The following is a 22,892-nucleotide window of genomic DNA, read 5'->3' on the forward strand; positions in this document are numbered from 1 at the left end:
TCTATGAGTCCCTTTGATTAGTGTTTATTTTTGTAATCAGCCTGACTTCAGCCTTGACAATGATATTGTCGATTAAAACATAATTTCATGTCATTAGACCAGGTTGTAAACTGTATGTAGGTTGGATATTTATATATTTATATATATATATATATATATATATATATATATATATATATATATATATATATATATATATATATATATATATATATATATATATATATATAGATAGATAGATAGATAGATAGATAGATAGATAGATAGATATATATATATAGATATATCAATCAATCAATGTTTACTTATATAGCCCTAAATCACTAGTGTCTCAAAGGGCTGCACAAACCACTACGACATCCTCGGTAGGCCCACATAAGGGCAAGGAAAACTCACACCCAGTGGGACGTCGGTGACAATGATGACTATGAGAACCTTGGAGAGGAGGAAAGCAATGGATGTCGAGCGGGTCTAACATGATACTGTGAAAGTTCAATCCATAATGGATCCAACACAGTCGCGAGCGTCCAGTCCAAAGCGGATCCAACACAGCAGCGAGAGTCCCGTTCACAGCGGAGCCAGCAGGAAACCATCCCAAGCGGAGGCGGTATATATGTTTGAGTATAAGTCGCACCGGCCGAAAATGCATACTAAAGAAGGAAAAAAAACATATATAAGTCAATGAACACATCGGCACACACACAGAAGACCCTTTGGTGCCCTCACAGGTGACCAGAAAGCCCCCCACCCCAATCCTTAACTTTAACAACCATATTGCTAAAATAATAAACATTTTAAAAAGTAAAATCCACTTACGGTACATTAACACATCGGCACACACACATAGGTCCCTTTGGTGCCCTCACCAGTGACCAGAAAGCCCCCCACCCCAATCCTTAACTTTAACAACCATATTGCTAAAATAATAAACATTTTAAAAAGTAAAATCCACTTACAGTACATTAACACATCGGCACACACACATAGGTCCCTTTGGTGCCCTCACAAGTGACCAGAAAGCCCCCCACCCCAATCCTTAACTTTAACAACCATATTGCTAAAATAATAAACATTTTAAAAAGTAAAATCCACTTACAGTACATTAACACATCGGCACACACACATAGGTCCCTTTGGTGCCCTCACCAGTGACCATAAATCCCCTAAATCCTTCACTTTAGCAACCATATCAGTGTTTCCCACAGGTCAGGCATCTATTTGTGGTGGTGTGGTCGGGCGGCGGCGGAGGGGGGTGTCAGCGGCGACGGTGCTGATGACCAAGAAGAACGCGGAGTTGGAATAAAATTACAACACTTTATGTATATATTTATATACATATTTATATAATCCATCCATCCCATCCCATCCATTTCCTACCGCTTATTCCTTTTTGGAGTCTCGGGGGGAGCTGGCGCCTATCTCAGCTCCAGTCGGGCGGAAGGCGGGGTACACCTTGGACAAGTCACCACCTCATCACAGGGCCAACACAGATAGACAGACAACATTCACACACTAGGGCCAATTTAGTGTTGCCAATCAACCTATCCCCAGGTGCATGTCTTTGGAGGTGGGAGGAAGCCGGAGTACCCGGAGGGAACCCACGCATTCACGGGGAGAACATGCAAACTCCACACAGAAAGATCCCGAACCTGGATTTGAACCCAGGACTGCAGGACCTTCGTATTGTTAGGCAGATGCACTAACCCCTCTGCCACCGTGAAACCCATATTTATATCATATTTACATATTTATATAATATGTAACTGTGTCCATTCACTTTTATGAGCAATGGGACTCTGAACGAGTCAAAAGCCGAAAAAAAAATATATATATAATGTATATATTTTTTTTATTTATTTATTTATTTATTTTTTTAATTTGTGGCGGCCATAATGCTTTTGTGGCGGGCCGCCAAAAATAAATGAATGTGTGGGAAACCCTGCATATTGCTTCAATAATAAACATTTTAAAAAGTCCGAAGACATGCACCTCAGCATAGGTTGATTGACAACACTAAACTAACTGGCCCTGGTGTGTGAATGTTGTCTGTCTATTTATGTTGGCCCTGTGATAAGGTGGCAACTTGTCCGGGGTGTACCCTGCCTTCCGCCCATGTGCAGCTGAGATAGGGTCCAGCAAACCCCGCAGGAAAAGCGACAGAAAATGGATGGATGGATAAGTCGCACGAGTGTAAATTGCATTTTTTGGTTGAATTTGTTTGATAATATCCAACACCAAGAATAGACATTTGAAAGGCAATTTAAAATAAATAAAGAATAGCAAACAACAGGCTGAATAAGTGTACCTTATATGAGGCATAAATAAGCAACTGCTATGTTAACCTAACATATTATGGTAAGAATCATTCAAGTAACTATAATATATAGAACATGCGATACGTTTACCAAACAATCTGTCACTCCTAATCGATAAATACGATTAAATCTTCTTCCTCGGAGACGCTTCTAAACAAGACAATGCGCCGCTTCCTTTTACGGCAACGTGTTAATAATTTCACACATAAATTGCTCCCGAGTATAAGTCACACCCTCAGCCAAACTGAGAAAAAAAACTGCGATTTATAATCCAAAAAATACGGAAATATTAAATATGATTAAAAAAAAAAACAATAGTAAGTCAGTGTTAATACTTGAATGGGCCCCGTGGTCTCTTTATTGGAAGAGTTGGGCCACAGGGTCAAAAAGGTTAAGACCCCCTGCTGTGTATTATTGAGTAGAAAGCAATCAATCAATCAATCAATGTTTATTTATATAGCCCCAAATCACAAATGTCTCAAAGGACTGCACAAATCATTACGACTACAACATCCTCGGAAGAACCCACAAAAGGGCAAGGAAAACTCACACCCAGTGGGCAGGGAGAATTCACATCCAGTGGGACGCCAGTGACAATGCTGACTATGAGAAACCTTGGAGAGGACCTCAGATGTGGGCAACCCCCCCCCTCTAGGGGACCGAAAGCAATGGATGTCGAGCGGGTCTAACATGATACTGTGAAAGTTCAATCCATAGTGGCTCCAAGACAGCAGTGAGAGTCCCGTCCACTGATTTCTTTCAGTGGTTCTCAACCTTTTTTCAGTGATGTACCCCCTGTGAACATTTTTTAATGCAAGTACCCCTTAATCCGAGCAAAGCATTTTTGGTTGAATAAAAAGAGATAAAGAAGTAAAATACAGCACTATGTCATCAGTTTCTGATTTATTAAATTGTATAACAGTGCAAAATATTGCTCGTTTGTAGTGGTCTTTCTTGAACTATTTGGGAAAAAAAGATGTAAAAAGAACTGAAAACTTGTTGAAAAATAAACAAGTGATTCAATTATAAATAAAGATTTCTACACATAGAAGTAATCATCAACTTAAAGTGCCCTCTTTGGGGATTGTAATAGAGATCCATCTGGATTCATCAACTTCATTCTAAACATTTCTTTACAAAAAAAGAAATCTTTAACATCAATATTTATGGAACATGTCCACAAAAAAATCTAGCTGTCAACGCTGAATATTGCATTGTTGCATTTCTTTTTGCATTTTTTTTTGATTGCTATTTTTACAAACCCCGTTTCCATATGAGTTGGGAAATTGTGTTAGATGTAAATATAAACGGAATACGATGATTTGCAAATCATTTTCAACCCATATTCAGTTGAATATGCTACAAAGACAACTGATAAACATTTTTTTATTTGCAAATAATCATTCATTTTAGAATTTGATGCCAACAACATGTGACAAAGAAGTTGGGAAAGGTGACAATAAATACTGATAAAGTTGAGGAATGCTCATCAAACATCCCACAGGTGTGCAGGCCAATTGAGAACAGGTGGGTGCCATGATTGCGTATAAAAACAGCTTCCCAAAAAATGCTCAGTCTTTCACAAGAAAGAATGGAGCGAGGTACACCCCTTTGTCCACAACTGCGTGAGCAAATAGTCAAACAGTTTAAGAACAACGTTTCTCAAAGTGCAATTGCAAGAAAATTAGGGATTTCAACATCTACGCTCCATAATATCATCAAAAGGTTCAGAGAATCTGGAGAAATCACTCCACGTGAGCGGCATGGCCGGAAACCAACATTGAATGACCGTGACCTTCGATCCCCCAGACGGCACTGTATCAAAAACCGACATCAATCTCTAAAGGATATCACCACATGGGCTCAGGAATACTTCAGAAAACCACTGTCACTAAATACAGTTTGTCGCTACATCTGTAAGTGCAAGTTAAAGCTCTATTATGCAAAGCGAAAGCCATTCATCAACAACATCCAGAAACGCCGCCGGCTTCTCTGGGCCCGAGATGATCTAAGATGGACTGATTCAAAGTAGAAAAGTGTTCTGTGGTCTGACGAGTCCGCATTTCAAATTGTTTTATGGAAATATTCGACATTGTGTCATCCGGACCAAAGGGGAAGCGAACCATCCAGACTGTTATCGACGCAAAGTTTAAAAGCTAGCATCTGTGATGGTATGGGGGCGCATTAGTACCCAAGGCATGAGTAACTTACACATCTGTGAAGGCACCATTAATGCTGAAAGGTACATACAGGTTTTGGAACAACATATGCTGCCATATAAGTGCCGTCTTTTTCATGGACGCCCCTGCTTATTTCAGCAAGACAATGCCAAGCCACATTCAGCACGTGTTACAACAGCGCGGCGTCGTAAAAAAAGAGTGCGGGTACTTTCCTGGCCCGCCTGCAGTCCAGACCTGTCTCCCATCGAAAATGTGCGGCGCATTATGAAGCGTAAAATACGACAGCGGAGACCCCGGACTGTTTAATGACTGAAACTCTACATAAAACAAGAATGGGAAAAAAATCCATTTTCAAAGCTTGAACAATTAGTTTCATCAGTTCCCAAACGTTTATTGAGTGTTGTTAAAATAAAAGGTGATGTAACACAGTGGTGAACATGCCCTTTCCCAACTACTTTGGCAAGTGTTGCAGCCATAAAATTCTAAGTTAATTATTGTTTGCAAAAAAAAAAATAACTTTATAAGTTTGAACATCAAATATCTTATCTTTGTAGTGCATTCAATTGAATATGGGTTGAAAAGATTTGCAAATCATTGTATTCTGTTTATATTTACATCTAACACAATTTACCAACTAATATTGAAATAGGGTTTGTAGAATATTATTTAAAGATCTCACGTACCCCTTGGCATACCTTCAAGTACTCCCAGGGGTATGTGTAACCCCTTTTGAGAACCACTGATTTATTTGACCAATAAATAAATGCAGGTACTTTTATTTTTATCAAACAATTTTACAGTGAAGATCAAGTGAAGTGAAGTGAATTATATTTATATAGCGCTTTTCTCTAGTGACTCAAAGCGCTTTACATAGTGATACCCAATATCTAAGTTACATTTAAACCAGTGTGGGTGGCACCGGGAGCAGGTGGGTAAAGTGTCTTGCCCAAGGACACAACGGCAGTGACTAGGATGGCGGAAGCGGGAATCGAACCTGCAACCCTCAAGTTGCTGGCACGGCCACTCTACCAACCCATCACATTTCTTAATTAGTTTTCAATGGTCAGAAATGTGGGGCTTCACGGTGGAAGAGGGGTTAGTGCGTCTGCCTCACAATACGAAGGTCCTGAGTAGTCCTGGGTTCAATCCCGGGCTTGGGATCTTTCTGTGTGGAGTTTGCATGTCCTCCCCGTGACTGGGTGGGTTCCCTCCGGGTATTCCGGCTTCCTCCCACTTCCAAAGACATAAAATTGGCCCTAGTGTGTGAATGTGATTGTGAATGTTGTCTATCTGTGTTGACCCTGTGATGAGGTGGCGCCTTGTCCAGGGTGTACCTTGCCTTCCGCCCGATTGTAGCTGAGATAGGCACCGTGTCCCCAAATGGTCTTAAATGTGCTACTTTTTCCCAGTATTTCAAAGACCAGATTGAGGTATTTGTGTCGTCATGATGGTGATTATTGAGCGTTCTTGTTTCGGGTCTGATTTTAGCAGAAGGTGTTTTAGTGCCGGGGTCCAGGTGTGGGCCTGGGGGCTGCTAATTAATAACACGGTTCCCACGCTGCATCAACCCTGCTGACCCCCGTGATAACTGTCATTACCTGGCCGCCGACTCGGCAGGAATGTCCAAATTAGACAGCACCCCCCCCCGCCAAAGTTGAGCCCGACATCTGCAGAAATGGATGACGATTGTGTTTCCCTCGCCAAAATCTTTTCTATTCTCTCCTCCCTCCGCTCTCAGACGACCTGACCTCCTCCATCATGGCGGCCCGGCCCTCCATGGCGCTGACTTTGGGCCAACATCAGGTGGCGGGCCTGGCGCGCGCCGCCACGCTGGAGCAGCTGCGGGAGAAGCTGGAGACCGGTGTGGGCGTCATGGCCGGGGAGGGCCCGGAGAGGAAGATGGCGCGCCTGGCAGAGGAGCAGCAGCGCCTCATGCAGCAGGCCTTCCAGCACAACCTGCTGGCCATGGCCTCGCAAATGCCCATGAACCTGCGCCTGGGGGCCCCCGCCGTGGCACACAAAGGTCCGTACGCTTTCCCAGGTCCAAAGTCCCGACCGAGTCAACTTCTTTTTTTCCCCCCCCCCCTCCTTCCTGTCCTCAGATGAGAAGCAGCAGGACATGTCTCTGAGCATCTCCACCAACGGCAACGCCAGCATCACCGTCTCAGTGGAGGTCAACGGCACCATGTACTCAGGTAGGTCTGACGCACTTACCCACCTCCCCACTAGGGGGGGCTGTGTGCACACCTGCCAACATTCAGCAGTAGCCACTACCCGGCATCCGCAAATAGAATATGTACAAATGTGATAGCAAAGAAGTACTTAGTGACATAAATATTCATAACACGGAAATGACAATGAGCATTTTTACACTACAAAAGGAGCAATACAAATACCGATAGAAATAGCATTATTGATGATGAATAATAACAATAATTACTTTTTATTATCAACAATACAATTGTGTCAAATTAAACAGTACAGATATGTAATGATAACTTGAATTACAGAAAAGCAAACAAATGGAGGGAAAGAAAGAGGAGTGAACTGTATTAACCTTGTAGATTGTTATAGTAATAATAGGTTAAGCTTTGTCAGTGTGCAGTGTGTTACCCTAGTTTCCGCTAGGACAGGGGTGCCCATTACGTCGATCGCGAGCTACCAGTCGACCGCGGGGGGTGTGTCAGTCGATCTCCAGCCAGGCTTTTAAAAAAAAATAGACCTAAAAATTAGTGATCATCAATCTTCACCAAGATGTCACTTAAATGACATTCACGGTACCGGAGGGTCTTGTGAGATGACGCTGGCTGCTGCAAGATCATTATTATTAAAATATGACCGAGAGGAAGGCGAGAGAAACTTTTTATTTCAACAGACTCTCGCGCCGTACCATCCGTCAAAACTCTAAAGGCCGACTGCACATTTCCTATCTTCATAATAAAAGCCCTGCTTCATGCTGCCTGCGCTAACTAAAAACAGAGTCTCGGAAAACTGGAGTGCACAAGCGATCCCTCAGAAAGCTGGCGTGCACATCACTTGTGCACGCCAGCTTTCTGAGACTCTTATTTTGTTAGCGCAGGTTTCAAGGTTTCAAAAAATAGTCGAAAAAACGGAAAATAACAGAGCTGAGACCCGGTGTTTGTAATGTGAAAATGAATATGGCGGGTGTGTTACCTCGGTGATGTCCCGTTCTGACGTCATTGCTACAAGACCGATAAACAGAAAGGCGTTTAATTTGCCAAAATTCACCCATTTAGAGTTCGGAAATCGGTTAAAAAAATACATGGTCTTTTTTCTGCAACATCAAGGTATATATTGACGCTTGCATAGGTTTGGTGATAATGTTCCCCTTTAACAAGCTTCTCTGCTTTCTGCCTCTGTCTGAGCACCCAGCATTGTCCCGCCCACACAACCATCTGATTGGTTACATACAAAGCCAATCAGCAGTGCGTATTCAGAACTCATGTTGTCAATGCTTCAGCGTCGAGCAGATATGTGTTTAGCAGCGGACAGCGTACTCTCCCCAAATTATACTAAACACTTCCCAGTCACAACTACCACTAACATCACTATGAGCCCGTTGACCTTCTAGAAACTTAAACTGAAGCTCAGCTCGCTCACAGTTCTGGCTTGAGGTGAAGGCTAAATAGCTTTTAGCGTAACGTTAGCTCATTTTGCTGTGTGTGTGTGTGCTTGCGTGCGTGTGTTAGGGGCAGCAAAGCCCTGTCCGTCTGTAATTTCACATGAACTAACATGAAGTCCATGGTGTTCAGGGATGAATAGTCTCTCCTATTCCTTTTGTACTATTTTTTCAGCTATAGTTACATTAATAATTAGTAATGTAGCAGCCTAGTTTTGAATGGCATCGTCCCTGCTATCACATGTTGACAAAAATATAACATTTACATAATAAAAGTCAACTACAGGCTTCCCAAATGCTGTAATAAATTAAGCCTGATGAGTTGACTTGAAACTGTTTGATGTTGCACTTTTTATATGTAGAAGAAAAGTTTTGTCATTTTATTTAATCCAATCAACAACTTGAGGCAGTTTAATGTGGATTAACGTGGGCAGAATTATTATAGTGTTCCCAATGTTAAAAGGATAAAGCCATTGTTTACAAATTTGGTAAATAAATAACCAAAAAATTTATATTTTGTTGTTTTCTTACTGTACCGAAAATGAACCGAACCGTAACCTCTAAACCGAGGTACGTACCGAACCGAAATTTTTGTGGACCTTTACACCCCTAGTGTATGAGTATATGTACTTGTACATGGACATTGTGTGTACAGTATATTTGTTTGTATTGTAAATGAGTGCTCATGTATGTACTGTATTCGTGTATGTATGTACCATGTGTATGTATGTACTGTATTTGTGTATGTATGTACCATGTGTATGTATGTACCATGTGTATGTATGTACCGTATTTGTGTATGTATGCATGTACCATGTGTATGTATATACTGTATTTTTGTATGTATGTACTGTGTGTGTGTGTGTGTGTGTATGTACTGTATTTGTTTATGTATGTATTGTGTGTGTACATATGTACTGTATTTGTGTGTATGTACTGTATTTGTGTTTGTGTGTACCAGGTATGTGTATGTATTTACTGTATTTGTGTATGTACTGTTTTTGTGTATGTATGTATGTACTGCTTTCGTGTATGTATGTACTGCTTTTGTGTATGTGTGTACTGTATTTGTGTATGTATGTACTGCTTTTGTGTATGTATGTACCGTGTGTGTATGTACTGTATTTGTGTATGTATGTATTGTGTGTATGTATATACTTATTTGTGTGTATGAACTGTATTTGTGTATGTACTGTATTTGTGTATACATATACTGTATTTGTGTATGTACTGTATTTGTGTATACATATACTGTATTTGTGTAATTACTGTATTTGTGTATACATGTACTGTATTTGTGTATGTATGTATGTATGTACCGTGTGCGTGTATGTACTGTATTTGTGTATGTATGTATTTGTGTATACATACACTGTATTTGTGTATTTACTGTATTTGTGTATACATATACTGTATTTGTGTATACATATACTGTATTTGTGTATACATATACTGTATTTGTGTATGTACTGTATTTGTGTATACATATACTGTATTTGTGTATACATATACTGTATTTGTGTATGTACTGTTTGTGTAAGTATGTACTGTATTTGTGTATTTATGTATTTGTGTATGCATGCACTGCATTTGTGTATGCACTTTTTTTTATATGTATGTGTTTATGTATGTATGTATTGTTTTTGTGTATGTACCATATGTGTGTATGTACCGTATGTGTGTATGTACTGTATTTGTGTATGTATGTATAGTATGTATGTGTGTACATATGTGGGAGTGTAGGTACCTACAGTATGTATGTGGGTAAGTACCTAGATTGTTGATGTCGATACCAAGGGTAGTATCACCCGAGTCATCAATATTTTGGACTGATACTTGCCCAACTTTTTATACCACATTTCCATTTTGGATCCCAGCCTTATTGGTCCAGCAGATTTCAATGAGACTCCACAGTCTCCACCCAGGCTGCCCTCCGTCTCCTCCCAGATCTGACTCGAGACCCTTTTCAATGTGCCTGTTTTCAAGTACGTCCCGACAGAGACGCCATTTTGTTGATGTTACAGGAACACTCTTCGCCCAGAAGGCCGGAGGGGTCCTGGGGGCCGCCGCCGCTGCTTCTGCCCCGGCCGCCGGATCCGGCTTTGCCTTCTCGGCGCCCCCGACTCAGACCCTCAGCCCGGCGTCCACCTCCTCCTCCTCCTCCTGCTCCAAGGGCCCCGGTCTGGCCGAGCTGGCCCCCAACGGGTCGCCCTAATCGCGAGGGCCCGCCCCTTCTGTGCCCCTCCCCCAACCCCCCCGCCCACACACCCTCCCCCCCTCCATCGGGCGCATGAATATTCAGTACAGTGAGAAAGATTTCAAACTGTTGCACAACAATTACCTCATCAACCCTGTCGACTTCTTGGCTGTCCAACGGTGAGGAGACAAGTCCACACACACGTGCTGGGAACGCACGACTATGCATCACACACACACACACACACACACACACACGCTAAACACAATCAGCGCAGCCAAAACCCACTGACAGGCGTCGTCACAACTGAACTTGAAAATCTTTTTAGCATATTTTCTTTCGTTTGTTGCCATTTTGTTGTCTTGGATTTTGTGTTTCTAGAATGTTCTCTCGACATACCTCAAATCAAGAAACCTGCAGTGGCGTCGTTTTTACCTCAGGACTACAAAATATTTAACCTCGATCCTACAGCTTCTCTCTTCTTCCCTCGTCTGGAGAAGTTTCTCGCTGCAATCAGAGTCAGGTGTGGGCACAAGGTGAAATAGGGAAGAGAAAAAAAACCCCAAAAAAAACCTCACGGTTCTTGCTGCCACCCCTCCACGCGGACCAGCCCGGTCCCCGACTGAACCACAGCAACCTCCCTTCCAAACTTTTAAAGCGTTCGGGGATGTGCGGGCGTCCCTCTCAGGAAGCTTTAGCCCCGCCCCCCGTGGAAGAATGAACTTAAAAGAATTACCTCATGTGCGAAACACTACATATACCTCATAGGGCGGGCAGGATGGAAGCCCCGCCCCCCTTTGCCCCCTCTCGTCAACTGACAACAAAACACACGCTTGTCTCTCTGTTGTACAAAAACACTTTTTTTTTTTTTTTTTTTTTAACCCTTTGCGTTGCCTCGTTAAGACCTCCGACGCGCGCGTACAATCACCTGACTTCGCCCGCAATGTTGCACAGCTAGATACCAAAAAGTAAACACACGCGTGCAAAGCAGTGGGCGGTGCATTTAGCACAAAACCATGCAAAATATGCTAATTGAGCGCCACAAAGCGGCTTCGGTGACAAAGAAACAAAGTCTAATATTTAATAATGTGTCTTACTAGGACAGTCCAATAAATACTTTTTTTGTTGTTGTTTTTTAAAGAGTATTCTATGGAGGTTAATTTGTGTCTTTTTACAAAAGCTTTGTGTGGATACTGAATTTTTCGCGTTTGAGTTTTGTGAACTGACTTTTTTTTTTATGTCAAATTATGCTGACAATTCTATTGAATACAAATTTGTGAGCAAACGCGTGTATTAAAAAGGCACTTTGGTAAAATAGAGTGTTTTGGAATTCACTATGTAAAAATTCAGTGTAAAAAAAATTCTGTGCAGAAAAACTCAGCGTAAAAAAAATTAGTGTAATAAAAAATAATAATAATAATCAGTTCAGAAAAAAGGTAGTGTAGGGAAAATTAAATGTGAAAAATTCAGTGTAGAAATATTCTGTGTAAGAAAAAGATCAGTGCAGAAAAATTTATTGCGTAAAAATATTCAGTATAATAAAAAATTCAGTGTAAAAACAAATCAGTGCAGAAATGTTCACTGTTATAAAAAATAAGTGCAGAAAAGTTATTTGCAGTAATATTCAGCATAAAAATGTTGTGTTACAAACAAAAAATCAGTTCAGAAAAGGGTAGTGTAGGGAACATTCAGTGTAGAAATATTCAGTGTAAGAAAAAAAGTCAGTGGAAAAAAAAAAAAAAAAAACAATGCAGAAAAGATTTGTGCATAAAAATTATTCAGTGTAAGAAAAAAATTCAGTGTAAAAAAAATTCAGTGCAGAAATATTTAGTGTAATAAAAAATCAGTGCAGAAAAAATAATTGCAGCAATATTCAGCGTAAAAAATTTAGTGTAATAAAAAAAAAATCAGTTCAGAAAAAGGTAGTGTAGGGAAAATTCAGTGCAGAAATATTCAGTGTAATAAAAAAATGTATGTAAAAAAAAAAGTCAGTGCAGAAAAATTAATTGCAGGAATATTCAGCGTAAAAAAATTAGTGTAATAAAAATTCAGAGTTACAAAAAAAAATCAGTTTAGAAAAAGGTAGTGTAGGGAAAATTCAGTGCAGAAATATTCAGTGTAATAAAAAAAATTGTGTAAACAAACAAAATCAGTGCAGAAAAATGAGTTGCAGAAAAATATTCCATTCATCCATCCATTTTATACCGCTTGTCCACTTTGGGGTTGCGGGGGTGCTGCAGTCTATATCTCAGCTGCATTAAAATATTCAGTGTGATAAAAGATTCAGTGCCGAAAAATTCAGTGTAATAAAAGATCAGTGCAGAAAAATTAAATGCAGGAATATCCATCCATCCATCCATTTTTCTACTGCTTGTCCCTTTTGGGTTCGCGGTAGGGTGGAAAATTTCAGTGCAGAATAATTAATTGCAGGAAATTTCAGTGTAATAAAAAATTCAGTGTGAACGAAAAATCGGTGCAAAAACATTTAGTTTACTTCAAATTCAGTGCTTTAATATTCAGTGTCATAGAAAATTCAGTGCAAAATTTTTCAGTATAAAAAAAAAAATCAGTGTAATAAAAATTCAGTGTAAAAAAAACAAAAACATCCGTGCAGAAAAATGTTGTGTAATTCAAATTCAGGGATGAAATATTCAGTGTAATAAAAATTATGTGTAAGAAAAAAAAATCAGTGCAGAAAAATTCAGTGTAAAAAAAGAATTTGTTGCTTCAAAACTTAAAACCCACTTCTGGTAAAAGAAGACAGAAGCACCTGATTGGCTGCTTCTGAGAGAGGATTGATTGCTTGAGTCTTAATTGATCAGAAATGGGTCTTTTTTTTAATGTTTTATTTTATTTTATTATTAATCTGCCTAACAAAATAATACACAACACAGTTCCAATTGTATTATATTTCTGCACTGAATTTTTATACAGTGATATTTTTTATTTTACAACATTTTTAACATCCTGATTATTTAAAACCCTGTTTGACAAACTGAAAGTTTAAACACATTTTGCTCACACTTTTTTTATGCAATGAAATTTTCGGCAAGATTTGATTCAGTTTACAAAAATTCAGTGTCAGAAATAAAGCTTCCATGATAGACACACTCCGTGATATTTTGGGCTAAATGAAGCATTTTTAATCATAAACATGTCTAAATGAACTGGAAATATGTTAACTACCAATCAGAGCGTGCTGTTTAGTATCCTGGTCACTGATTGGCGCAGTAGGCTTAAATATTCATTAAAAACAAGGCAGAGGTTTTATTTGGCAAGTATATTTCATATTTTTGAGTAATATCACACGCAGTTTGAACAGTAACACTGTGTTGGAATATTTAATTTGCAGATTATTTGGCGTGCCACAGTTTGAGCGTCACTTCTATGTTCCATTAAACCAGTGTAGAGGTGACTTTTGTTCCTATTTCATGTCTGTAAGGCTCTCATTATGTTAAACAATTTAGAAAGTAAAAAAAAAAAGTTTTAATGCTTTATTTTGAAAATATTCCATTTATAATTCCTACTTTGCGGAAGTTCACCAATTAACAAGGCATTTATTTTTACAATACTGTGCAGAAAATGGCCGCCGCTGCTTTTGTACGCCAGGACGTTGTGACTTGACCGGTTTAATGTACGTTTTGAATGCCCCTTTCACACAGAAAAGCCCTGCCTTTACCCCCCCGTATGACTGTTATGTGTAGGCAATGCGGTGTTGAAGGCGACCCGGCAATATTCTGCCTTAAGACTCGGTAGCATCAGAGTTGTAAAGGAGGCGGGACGGCGCCTGTGTGAAAGGATTAGGAATTGAAGTTTAAACCCATTTTTTTTTTTCATCCCTGTTGTGTGGCCCACGTTATGTTGCATCGCTGTGTGAAAGCGCACTGAAAAATATGTCCGTTCCGGTGTACCGTGACGCCTGTTTTTCCTGTATGACAAATTGGTCTTGACAGATTCCCGCCTTCTGAGGTAACTAGCGGCTCTTTTCATGCAGTGATCCACACAGAAGATTCGGCATGTGTCCGCCCGTAGCTTTTTACACAGAATCCTGGCATTTTCTTTGCCTGTGTGAAAAGGGGCTCGCTGTAGCTCTGAAGGCGGGAAGTTGTCATCAACGTCTACTCAGTTTCACACAGAGATGACACATCAGAGACGTTGGATCCAGGACCTGTGCCTTTCACACAGCGACACGGCATGCCGTCATCACGTGATTATGACGCCAGCGTGTGGGGCCACTCATCAAATAGGTGGGGTAAACAGGTGTCGTCCCGGCTCTGTTACGGCTTCTGCCTTTTATGGTCTTCTGTGTGAAAGGAGCAATGGACTTTCTTCCCGATTCCACCTGAGGTCACTACGCGCAGCAAGGAATCGAGGACGATCCTTCTTTCCTTTTAGGAAGTCACACGACCACAGTTGCTTCCCGGTGTGTGAAAGGCACCGACGCTGGTGTCCAACAGAGGGCAGCGTTGTCACACAGGCAATTTAATGACGAGGCGAGAAGCCGCCTTCAAATCTCTTCTCTCTCTCCAAGATTAATCCTTTGGAGAGACCTCTCACTCTTTACTTTATTTTTAAAGGCAGCAAGGGGGCGCCTTTCATACATTTTTTTTTTTCTTGCTATTTATTTTTTTTTTGTCTTGATTTAATTCCTCTTCTTTAGCGGCGGACATTTTTATGATGTTTTCATCCAGTAACAAGGTGGATCGTTACTAAAGCGCTGGTGCACGTCCAGTTTTGGCGACTAGGAACTAATCAATCAAGCGCCCAGTTTGGTGACAATCTTTGCAGAAGAAGAAAAACAATCTTAGCGAGCTACTTAGTTAGCGTGACATTTTTACCATTTTTGCTGACCTGCTGCATAGAAGTGTGTGTGTGTGTGTGTGTGCGCGTGCGTGTGTATTCGTGTGTGTGTGTGTGGCCATTAGACCCTTGTCACAATATGTCGGAACACTTCCCGGAGTCACCTTTTTTTAACACTTCCTCGAAAATCCGGCAATTTTCCACCGTCCGAAGTTTTATCGGAACTGCGACATAAGCAGGGGAGCTAATCAATTGTTGCCGCCGGTCAAGTGGATTGTTCTGGGCGTAAAGAAAAGCCGTCATATTCCACTTTACTTGGTTCTGTGTAAAAGGCTCAAGGAGAAAAAATGACGGCGAAACTGCGCCATTTTGGCGGGATCTGAAGTAGGATTGTTGAGTCTTTTTTTTTTTTTATTCAATTGACACGACGGTGTGCGCTTTCACACAGCAGCGCGTTATCAATGGGTCGGATGCGTGGCAATTTCCGCGACCGGTCATTTCTCACACGCTGAAAAATAGCCAGATCCACTTTACATGTCTGTTTCCACAGAACAACATGGTGGGAAAAAGCTGGTTTTAAATCTTGTGTGAAAACCTCCCAGGCACTTCTGTGTTTGGTAGGATTGGCAGTCAATTTTTTTAACCGTTTTTTTTCTCTAGTTCTGTGTGTAAGGCACAAGGAGATAAATTGCTTTTGTCATCTGTTCCTGCTGAAATGTAACAATCTCTGTCTGAAAGAGGCATTTTGCATTTTTTTCTTTAACTGCCACAACTATGCACAATTTGACACAGGAGCACAATGTCCCAAAGTTAGCTTTTTTAACACTTCCTCGAAAATCCGGAAATTTTCCACCATCCGAGGTTTTATCGAAACTGCGACATAAGCAGTGGCGCTAATCAATTGTTGCTGCCGGTCAAGTGGATTGTTCTGGGCGTAAAGAAAAGCCGTCATATTCCACTTTACTTGGTTCTGTGTAAAAGGCTCAAGGAGAAAAAATGACGGCGAAACTGCGCCATTTTGGGGGATCTGAAGTAGGATTGTTGAGTCTTTTTTTTTTTTAATTCAATTGACACGACGGTGTGCGCTTTCACACAGCAGCGCGTTATCAATGGGTCGGATGCGTGGCAATTTCCGCGACCGGTCATTTCTCACACGCTGAAAAATAGCCAGATCCACTTTACATGTCTGTTTCCACAGAACAACATGGTGGGAAAAAGCTGGTTTTAAATCTTGTGTGAAAACCTCCCAGGCACTTCTGTGTTTGGTAGGATTGGCAGTCAATTTTTTTAACCGTTTTTTTTCTCTAGTTCTGTGTGTAAGGCACAAGGAGATAAATTGTTTTTGTCATCTGTTCCTGCTGAAATGTAACAATCTCTGTCTGAAAGAGGCATTTTGCATTTTTTTCTTTAACTGCCACAACTGTGCACAATTTGACACAGGAGCACAATGTTCCAAAGTTAGCTTTTTTAACACTTCCTCGAAAATCCGGAAATTTTCCACCATCCGAGGTTTTATCGAAACTGCGACATAAGCAGTGGCGCTAATCAATTGTCGCTGTCGGTCAATTGGATTATTGACAAACCGTCATATTCTACTTTACTTGGTTCTGTGTAAAAGGCACAAGCAGATAAAATGACGGCGAAAATGCGCCATTTTGGCTGGATCTGAAGTTGGATTGTTGAGTCTTTTTTTTTTTTAATTGACACGACGGTGTGCGCTTTCACACAGCAGCGCGTTATCCAGCAATCAATGGGTCAAATGCGTGGCAATTTCCGCGACGGGTCATTTCTCACACGCTGGAAAATAGCCAGGTCAACTTTACATGTCTGTTTCCACAGAACAACACGGTGGAAAAAAAGCTGATTTTAAATCTTGTGTGAAAACCTCCCAGGCACTTCTTTGTTGGGTAGCATTGGCAGCCAATTTTTTAAACCGTTTTTTTTCTCGAGTTCTGTGTGAAAGGCACAAGCAGATAAATTGCTTTTGTCATCTGTTCCTGCTGAAATGTAACAATCTCTGTCTGAAAGAGGCATTTTGCATTTTTTTCTTTAACTGCCACAACTGTGCACAATTTGACACAGGAGCACAATGTTCAATAATCAGTGGATTAGATGCATGGTGATTTGCACAGCAGGGAATTTCCCACTCTCAGGGAAATAGCCAGGTCAACTTTACCTGTGTGTTTACACAGGACAACAACGTCAAGGAAATTGCCCGATTTAAATACTGTGTTAACAATACCCGGCGCTTCTTTTGCTAGCTTTGTTAGCCATCTTTGGTAATGAGCGAAGATAAACTTTAGCTAGTGATGACAAATTTGTGTGATATTTGAAAACAAAACAGCATTCTTGCCTGAGGGCTGTGTAAAAGGCACAGAAGATAAAAAAAATATTTTATCTTCAAAGCCGCAATTTTGTGGAATCTGTGTGATAAGTTGTTTTTTTTATTTATCAACTGCCAGACAACTTTTGTCATCTGCTAACACGGAAACAGCAAAGTAGGGAAAAAAATGCCGGATTTAAATGCTGTGTGAAAAGATTCCCGGCGCTTCTAATTGTAGCTCTGTTAGCCATATTTGCTCATTAGCTTAGATAAACGTTAGCTTGGGACAACAAATTCATGGGACAGTTGTAAGCTAAACATTGTTTTTCCTGAGTGCTGTGTGAAAGGCACAAGCAGATAAAATGCTTTTGTCTACTGTTCCGGCTACAATGCGGCAATTTGGTCGAATCTCTGCGTGAAAGGTTTTGTTTTAACAACTGCCGTACAACTTTAGTCGTCTGTTAACACAGAAACAGCAAAATAGCGGGGAAATGCCGGATTTAAATGCTGTGTGAAAACATCCCTGGTGCTTCTTTTGTTTGCTATGCTAGCCATCGTTGCTAATAAACTAAGATAAATATTAGCTAGTAACGACAAATTCGTGGGACAGTTGTAACCTATACAACAATTTTCCTGAGTGCTGTGTGAAAGGCACAAGAAGATAAAATGCTTTTGTCTACTGTTCCGGCTACAATGTGGCAATTTTGTTGAATCTCTGTGTGGAAGGTTTTGTTTTTATCAACTGCCATATAACTTGTTTCGTCTGTTAAGACAGAAACAGCAAAGTAGTGGCAAAATGCCGTATTCCAATGCTGCGTGAAAACATCCCTGGCGTTTCTTTTGTTTGCTATGCTAACCATCGTTGTTAATGAACTAAGTAAGATAAATGTGAGTAAGTGACAACAAATTTGTGGGACATTTGAAAGAAAAACACATTTTTTGCCGGAGTGCTTTGTGAAAGGCACAAGCAGCTGAAATGTGTCCGTCTTCTTTTCCGGCAATGTGGCAATTTTGTTAAATCTCTGTGTGGAAAGTTTTTTTTTTTTTTTTCAACTGCCATAGAACTTTAGTCATCCGTTAAAACAGAAACAGCAAAGTAGCTGGAAAATGCCGGATTTAAATGCTGTTTGAAAACATCCCTGACACTTTAAATTTGTGGGACATTTGAAAGAAAAACCTAATTTTTTCCCTGAGTGCTGTGTGAAAGCACAAGCAGATAAAATTTATTTTTTCTTTTCCGGCTACATGCGGCAGTTTTGTTTTTTGTCAACTGCCATTCAATTTCAGTCGTTTAACACAAACTGGAAAGTAGCAGGGAAAATGCCGGATATAAATGCTGTGTGAAAACATCCCTGGTGCTTCTTTTGTTTGCTATGCTAGCCATCGTCGCCAAATAACTAAGATAAACGTGACGACATATTTGTGGGACAATTGAAAGAAAAACAACTTTTTCCCTGAGTGCTGTGTGAAAGGCATAAGCAGATAAAATGTCTTGTTTTCTTTTCCGGCTACATGCGGCAGTTTTGTAAAAATGTATGTTTTCTGTCAACTGCCATAGAACTTTAGTCGTCCGTTAACGCAGAAAAAGCAAAGTAGCGGGAAAATACGGATTTAAATGCTGTGTGAAAACATCCCTGACGCTTCTTTTGGTTTGCTATGTTAGCCATCGTTGCTAATGAACTAAGATAAACGTGAGTTAGTGACGACAAATTTGTGGCACATTTTAAAGAAAAACAAAATGTTTCCCTCAGTGCTGTGTGAAAGGCGCAAACGGATAAAATGCGTCTTTTTTGTTTTCCAGCTACATGCAGCAGTTTTGTGAAAAGTTTTGTTTTTTGTCAACTGCCATTCAACTTTAGTCGTCCATTAACACGAATAGGAAAGCAGCGGGGGAAATGCCGGAATTAAATGCTGTGTGAAAACATCCCTGACGCTTCTTTTGGTTTGCTATGTTAGCCATCGTTGCTAATGGACTATGATAAACGTGAGCTAGTGACGATACATTTGTGGGACATTTTAAAGAAAAACAACATGTTTCCCTGAGTGCTGTGTGAAAGGCTCAAGCAGATAAAATGTCTGTTTTCTTTTCCGACTAAATGCGGCAGTTTTGTTTTCTATCAACTACCATTCAACTTTAGTCGTTTAACACAAACTGTAAAGTAGCGGGGAAAATGCCGGATTTTAAATGCTGTGTGAAAACCACACTGGTGCTTCTTTTGCCATCGTTGCTAATTAACTAAGATAAATATTAGCTAGTGACGACAAATTCATGCGACAGTCGTAAGCTAAACAACAATTTTCCTGAGTGCTGTGTGAAAGGCACAAGCAGATAAAATACTTCTCTCTACTCTTCCGGCTACAAAGCGGCAATTTTGTTGAATCCCTGCGTGAATGGTTTTGTTTTTATCAACTGCCAATTCGTGGGACATTTGAAAGAAAAACAACATTTTTCCCTCAGTGCTGTGTGAAAGGCACATGCAGATAAAATGTGTCTGTTTTCGGGCTACATGCGACGGGCTCAAGCAGATAAAATGTCTGTTTTCTTTTCTGACTACACGCGGCAGTTTTGTTTTTTATCAACTGCCATTCAACTTTAGTCGTTTAACACAAACTGGAAAGTAGCGGGGAAAATGCCGGATTTTAAATGCTGTGTGAAAACAACCCTGGTGCTTCTTTTGCCATCGTTGCTAATTAACTAAGATAAATATTAGCTAGTGACGACAAATTCGTGGGACAGTCGTAAGCTAAACAACAATTTTCCTGAGTGCTGTGTGAAAGGCACAAGCAGACAAAATGCTTCTATCTACTGTTCCGGCTACAACGCGACAATTTCGTTGAATCCCAGCGTGAAAGGTTTTGTTTTTATCAACTGCCAATTTGTGGGACATTTGAAAGAAAAACAAAATTTTTCCCTCAGTGCTGTGTGAAAGGCACATGCAGATAAAATGTGTCTGTTTTCGGGCGACAGGCTCAAGCAGATAAAATGTCTGTTTTCTTTTCCGACTAAATGCGGCAGTTTTGTTTTTTATCAACTACCATTCAACTTTAGTCGTTTAACACAAACTGGAAAGTAGCGGGGAAAATGCCGGATTTTAAATGCTGTGTGAAAACCACCCTGGTGCTTCTTTTGCCATCGTTGCTAATTAACTAAGATAAATATTAGCTAGTGACGACAAATTCGTGGGACAGTCGTAAGCTAAACAACAATTTTCCTGAGTATTGTCTGAAAGGCACAAGCAGATAAAATGCTTCTATCTACTGTTCCGGCTACAATGCGACAATTTCGTTGAATCCCTGCGTGAAAGGTTTTGTTTTTATCAACTGCCAATTTGTGGGACATTTGAAAGAAAAACAACATTTTTCCCTGAGTGCTGTGTGAAAGGCACATGCAGTTTTCCGGCTACATGCGACAATTTTGTGAAATCTCTGTGTGAAAAGTTTCGTTTTTTTTTTTTGTCAAGAAGCAATTCAACTTTAGTCAGGAAGGTAGCGGGGAAAATGCCGGATTTAAATGCTGTGTGAAAACCACCCAAGGGGTCAGTTAGCGCTCTTGGCTAATTAGCCGAGGTCAAAGTTAGCGAACGTGCTCGCTTTTTTTTCCAGCCCCTCCTAGAAGTGGTGCGACGTCCTGGTGAGAAGGGTCCGCTGGCTTAAGCTCCTCCCCCTCGTCTTTACGCCACAATACCTCAAGTGCGGCTTGCGCGGATGCTACAGGTAGTTAGCATCAAAACAAAGCCGCCGGGCTGAATGCTACTTAAGACTGACTTTTGCTGTTTTGGGATTCTTTTTTTTTTTTTCTTCTTCTTCTTTCTTGTCACCAGTAACTGCAGCCGAGAAGCTGTGAAGTTTTTTTTTTTTTTTTTTGGCTCGGATGATTTATTGTTTTTTGAGTTATTTCAGCTTTAAGATTGTTTAAGAACTAACCTGATCTTTGTAAAAAAAAAAATAATAATAATAAATAAAAAAAATAAAAAAAAAACGAAAAGGAAAAAAAAAGAAGCAGTCGCATTATGCAAATTATGCAAATGGTTATCAGATACCTCATTTATGCATTTTTCTTTTACGTGTACAATGCTCCGTATATTCTTTCAGCTGTGCATATTTTTGTACTGTTCTTATTGTTATGGCGGACATGAGCAGGATTATGACACCACTTCTTCCGCATTAGTTTGACCCCTCCCCCTTTTTCACGTAACGAGGACGAGAGAGGCGGAAGTAGGACAAGTGAGGCGGAAGTAGGACAAAAAGTGGCGAGTGCTCGTCCAAAAGGCAGAAGTGGTTGGTGCTGATTGTATTTAAGAGGAGCACTTTCCACACATTCACTTTTGTTCATATTAGTAATATAAAAGATGGTTCTCAGGGCTTTAAACTTGTATGTCATGATAAAGTTTTACTTTATATCTTAACTCTCGTCTCGCTTCTTCATTGCGCTCCCGGTTTAGATGACACTTCCCTTTTTTTTGACGAGCCGACGAGGTCATGTGACTTGGTGGTCACGTGACTCGGCTGTCAGGACGTGAGCAATGTTGCTTGCTGCAACAACACGTGATGATCTTTTTTTTTTTTTTTGCAGCTCAAGACTGCTATTGTTTTTTTTTTCAAATATGACACTAGCGAGAACCTTATTGATTCTGAAAAAAAAATGGCAATCAAGAACCCAGTTGTTGTTTTTGTCAACTTGCCAAAACAAGCAATTACCTTATTGATTTTGACAGTATAGAAATCAAAAACCCAGTTGATTTTTTTTAAACACACGACACTAGCAAGAACTTTATTGGTTTTGAACACCGCACGATCAAGAACCCAATTAGATTTTTTTTTCCAAATATGACACTAGCAAGAACCTTATTGATTTTGAAAAAAAAAGGCAATCAAAAACCCAATTGATTTTTTTAACCTGCCAAAACAAGCAATAACCTTATTGATTTTGACAGTATGGAAATCACGAACTTAGTTGATTTTTAAATAATTGACACTAGCAAGGACCCTATTGCTCTTGAGCATCTTACTATCAAGAACCCAGTTGATTTTTTTTTCAAATATGACACTAGCAAAAACCCTATTGATTCTGAAAAAAAAAATGGCAATCAACAACCCAGTTAATTTTTTTTCAACTTGCCAAAACAAGCAATAACCTTATTGATTTTGACAGTATGGAAATCAAGAACCCAGTTGATTTTTTAAATATATGACATTAGAAAGAACTTTATTGGTTTTGAACACCTCACGATCAAGAACCCAGTTGATTTTTTTTTTAAATATGACACTAGCAAGAACCTTATTGATGTTGAAAAAAATGGCAATCAAGAACCCAATTGATTTTTTTAACCTGCCAAAACAAGCGATATCCTTATTGATTTTGACAGTATGGAAATCAAGAACCCAGTTGATTTTAAAATAATTGACACTAGCAAGGACCCTATTGCTCTTGAGCATC

General features: G+C 40.0%; 1 protein-coding gene across 1 annotated transcript in view; it reads left to right on the plus strand.

Moving 5' to 3' along the window:
* The window catches only part of LOC133536041 (AT-rich interactive domain-containing protein 3B-like), a 336,012-nt gene extending 324,553 nt beyond the window's left edge, over positions 1-11,459 (plus strand). Inside the window, exons 7-9 of the mRNA XM_061876224.1 lie at positions 6,234-6,518; positions 6,598-6,690; positions 10,160-11,459. Of these exons, the coding sequence (XP_061732208.1) occupies positions 6,234-6,518; positions 6,598-6,690; positions 10,160-10,350 (569 nt within the window). The 3' untranslated portion in view covers positions 10,351-11,459. The remainder of the gene's footprint in view (positions 1-6,233; positions 6,519-6,597; positions 6,691-10,159) is intronic.
* Positions 11,460-22,892: the final 11,433 nt, after the last annotated feature.

The sequence above is a fragment of the Nerophis ophidion genome, linkage group LG02 (genome assembly GCF_033978795.1).
Source record: "Nerophis ophidion isolate RoL-2023_Sa linkage group LG02, RoL_Noph_v1.0, whole genome shotgun sequence".
Taxonomy (NCBI): Eukaryota; Metazoa; Chordata; class Actinopteri; order Syngnathiformes; family Syngnathidae; genus Nerophis; species Nerophis ophidion.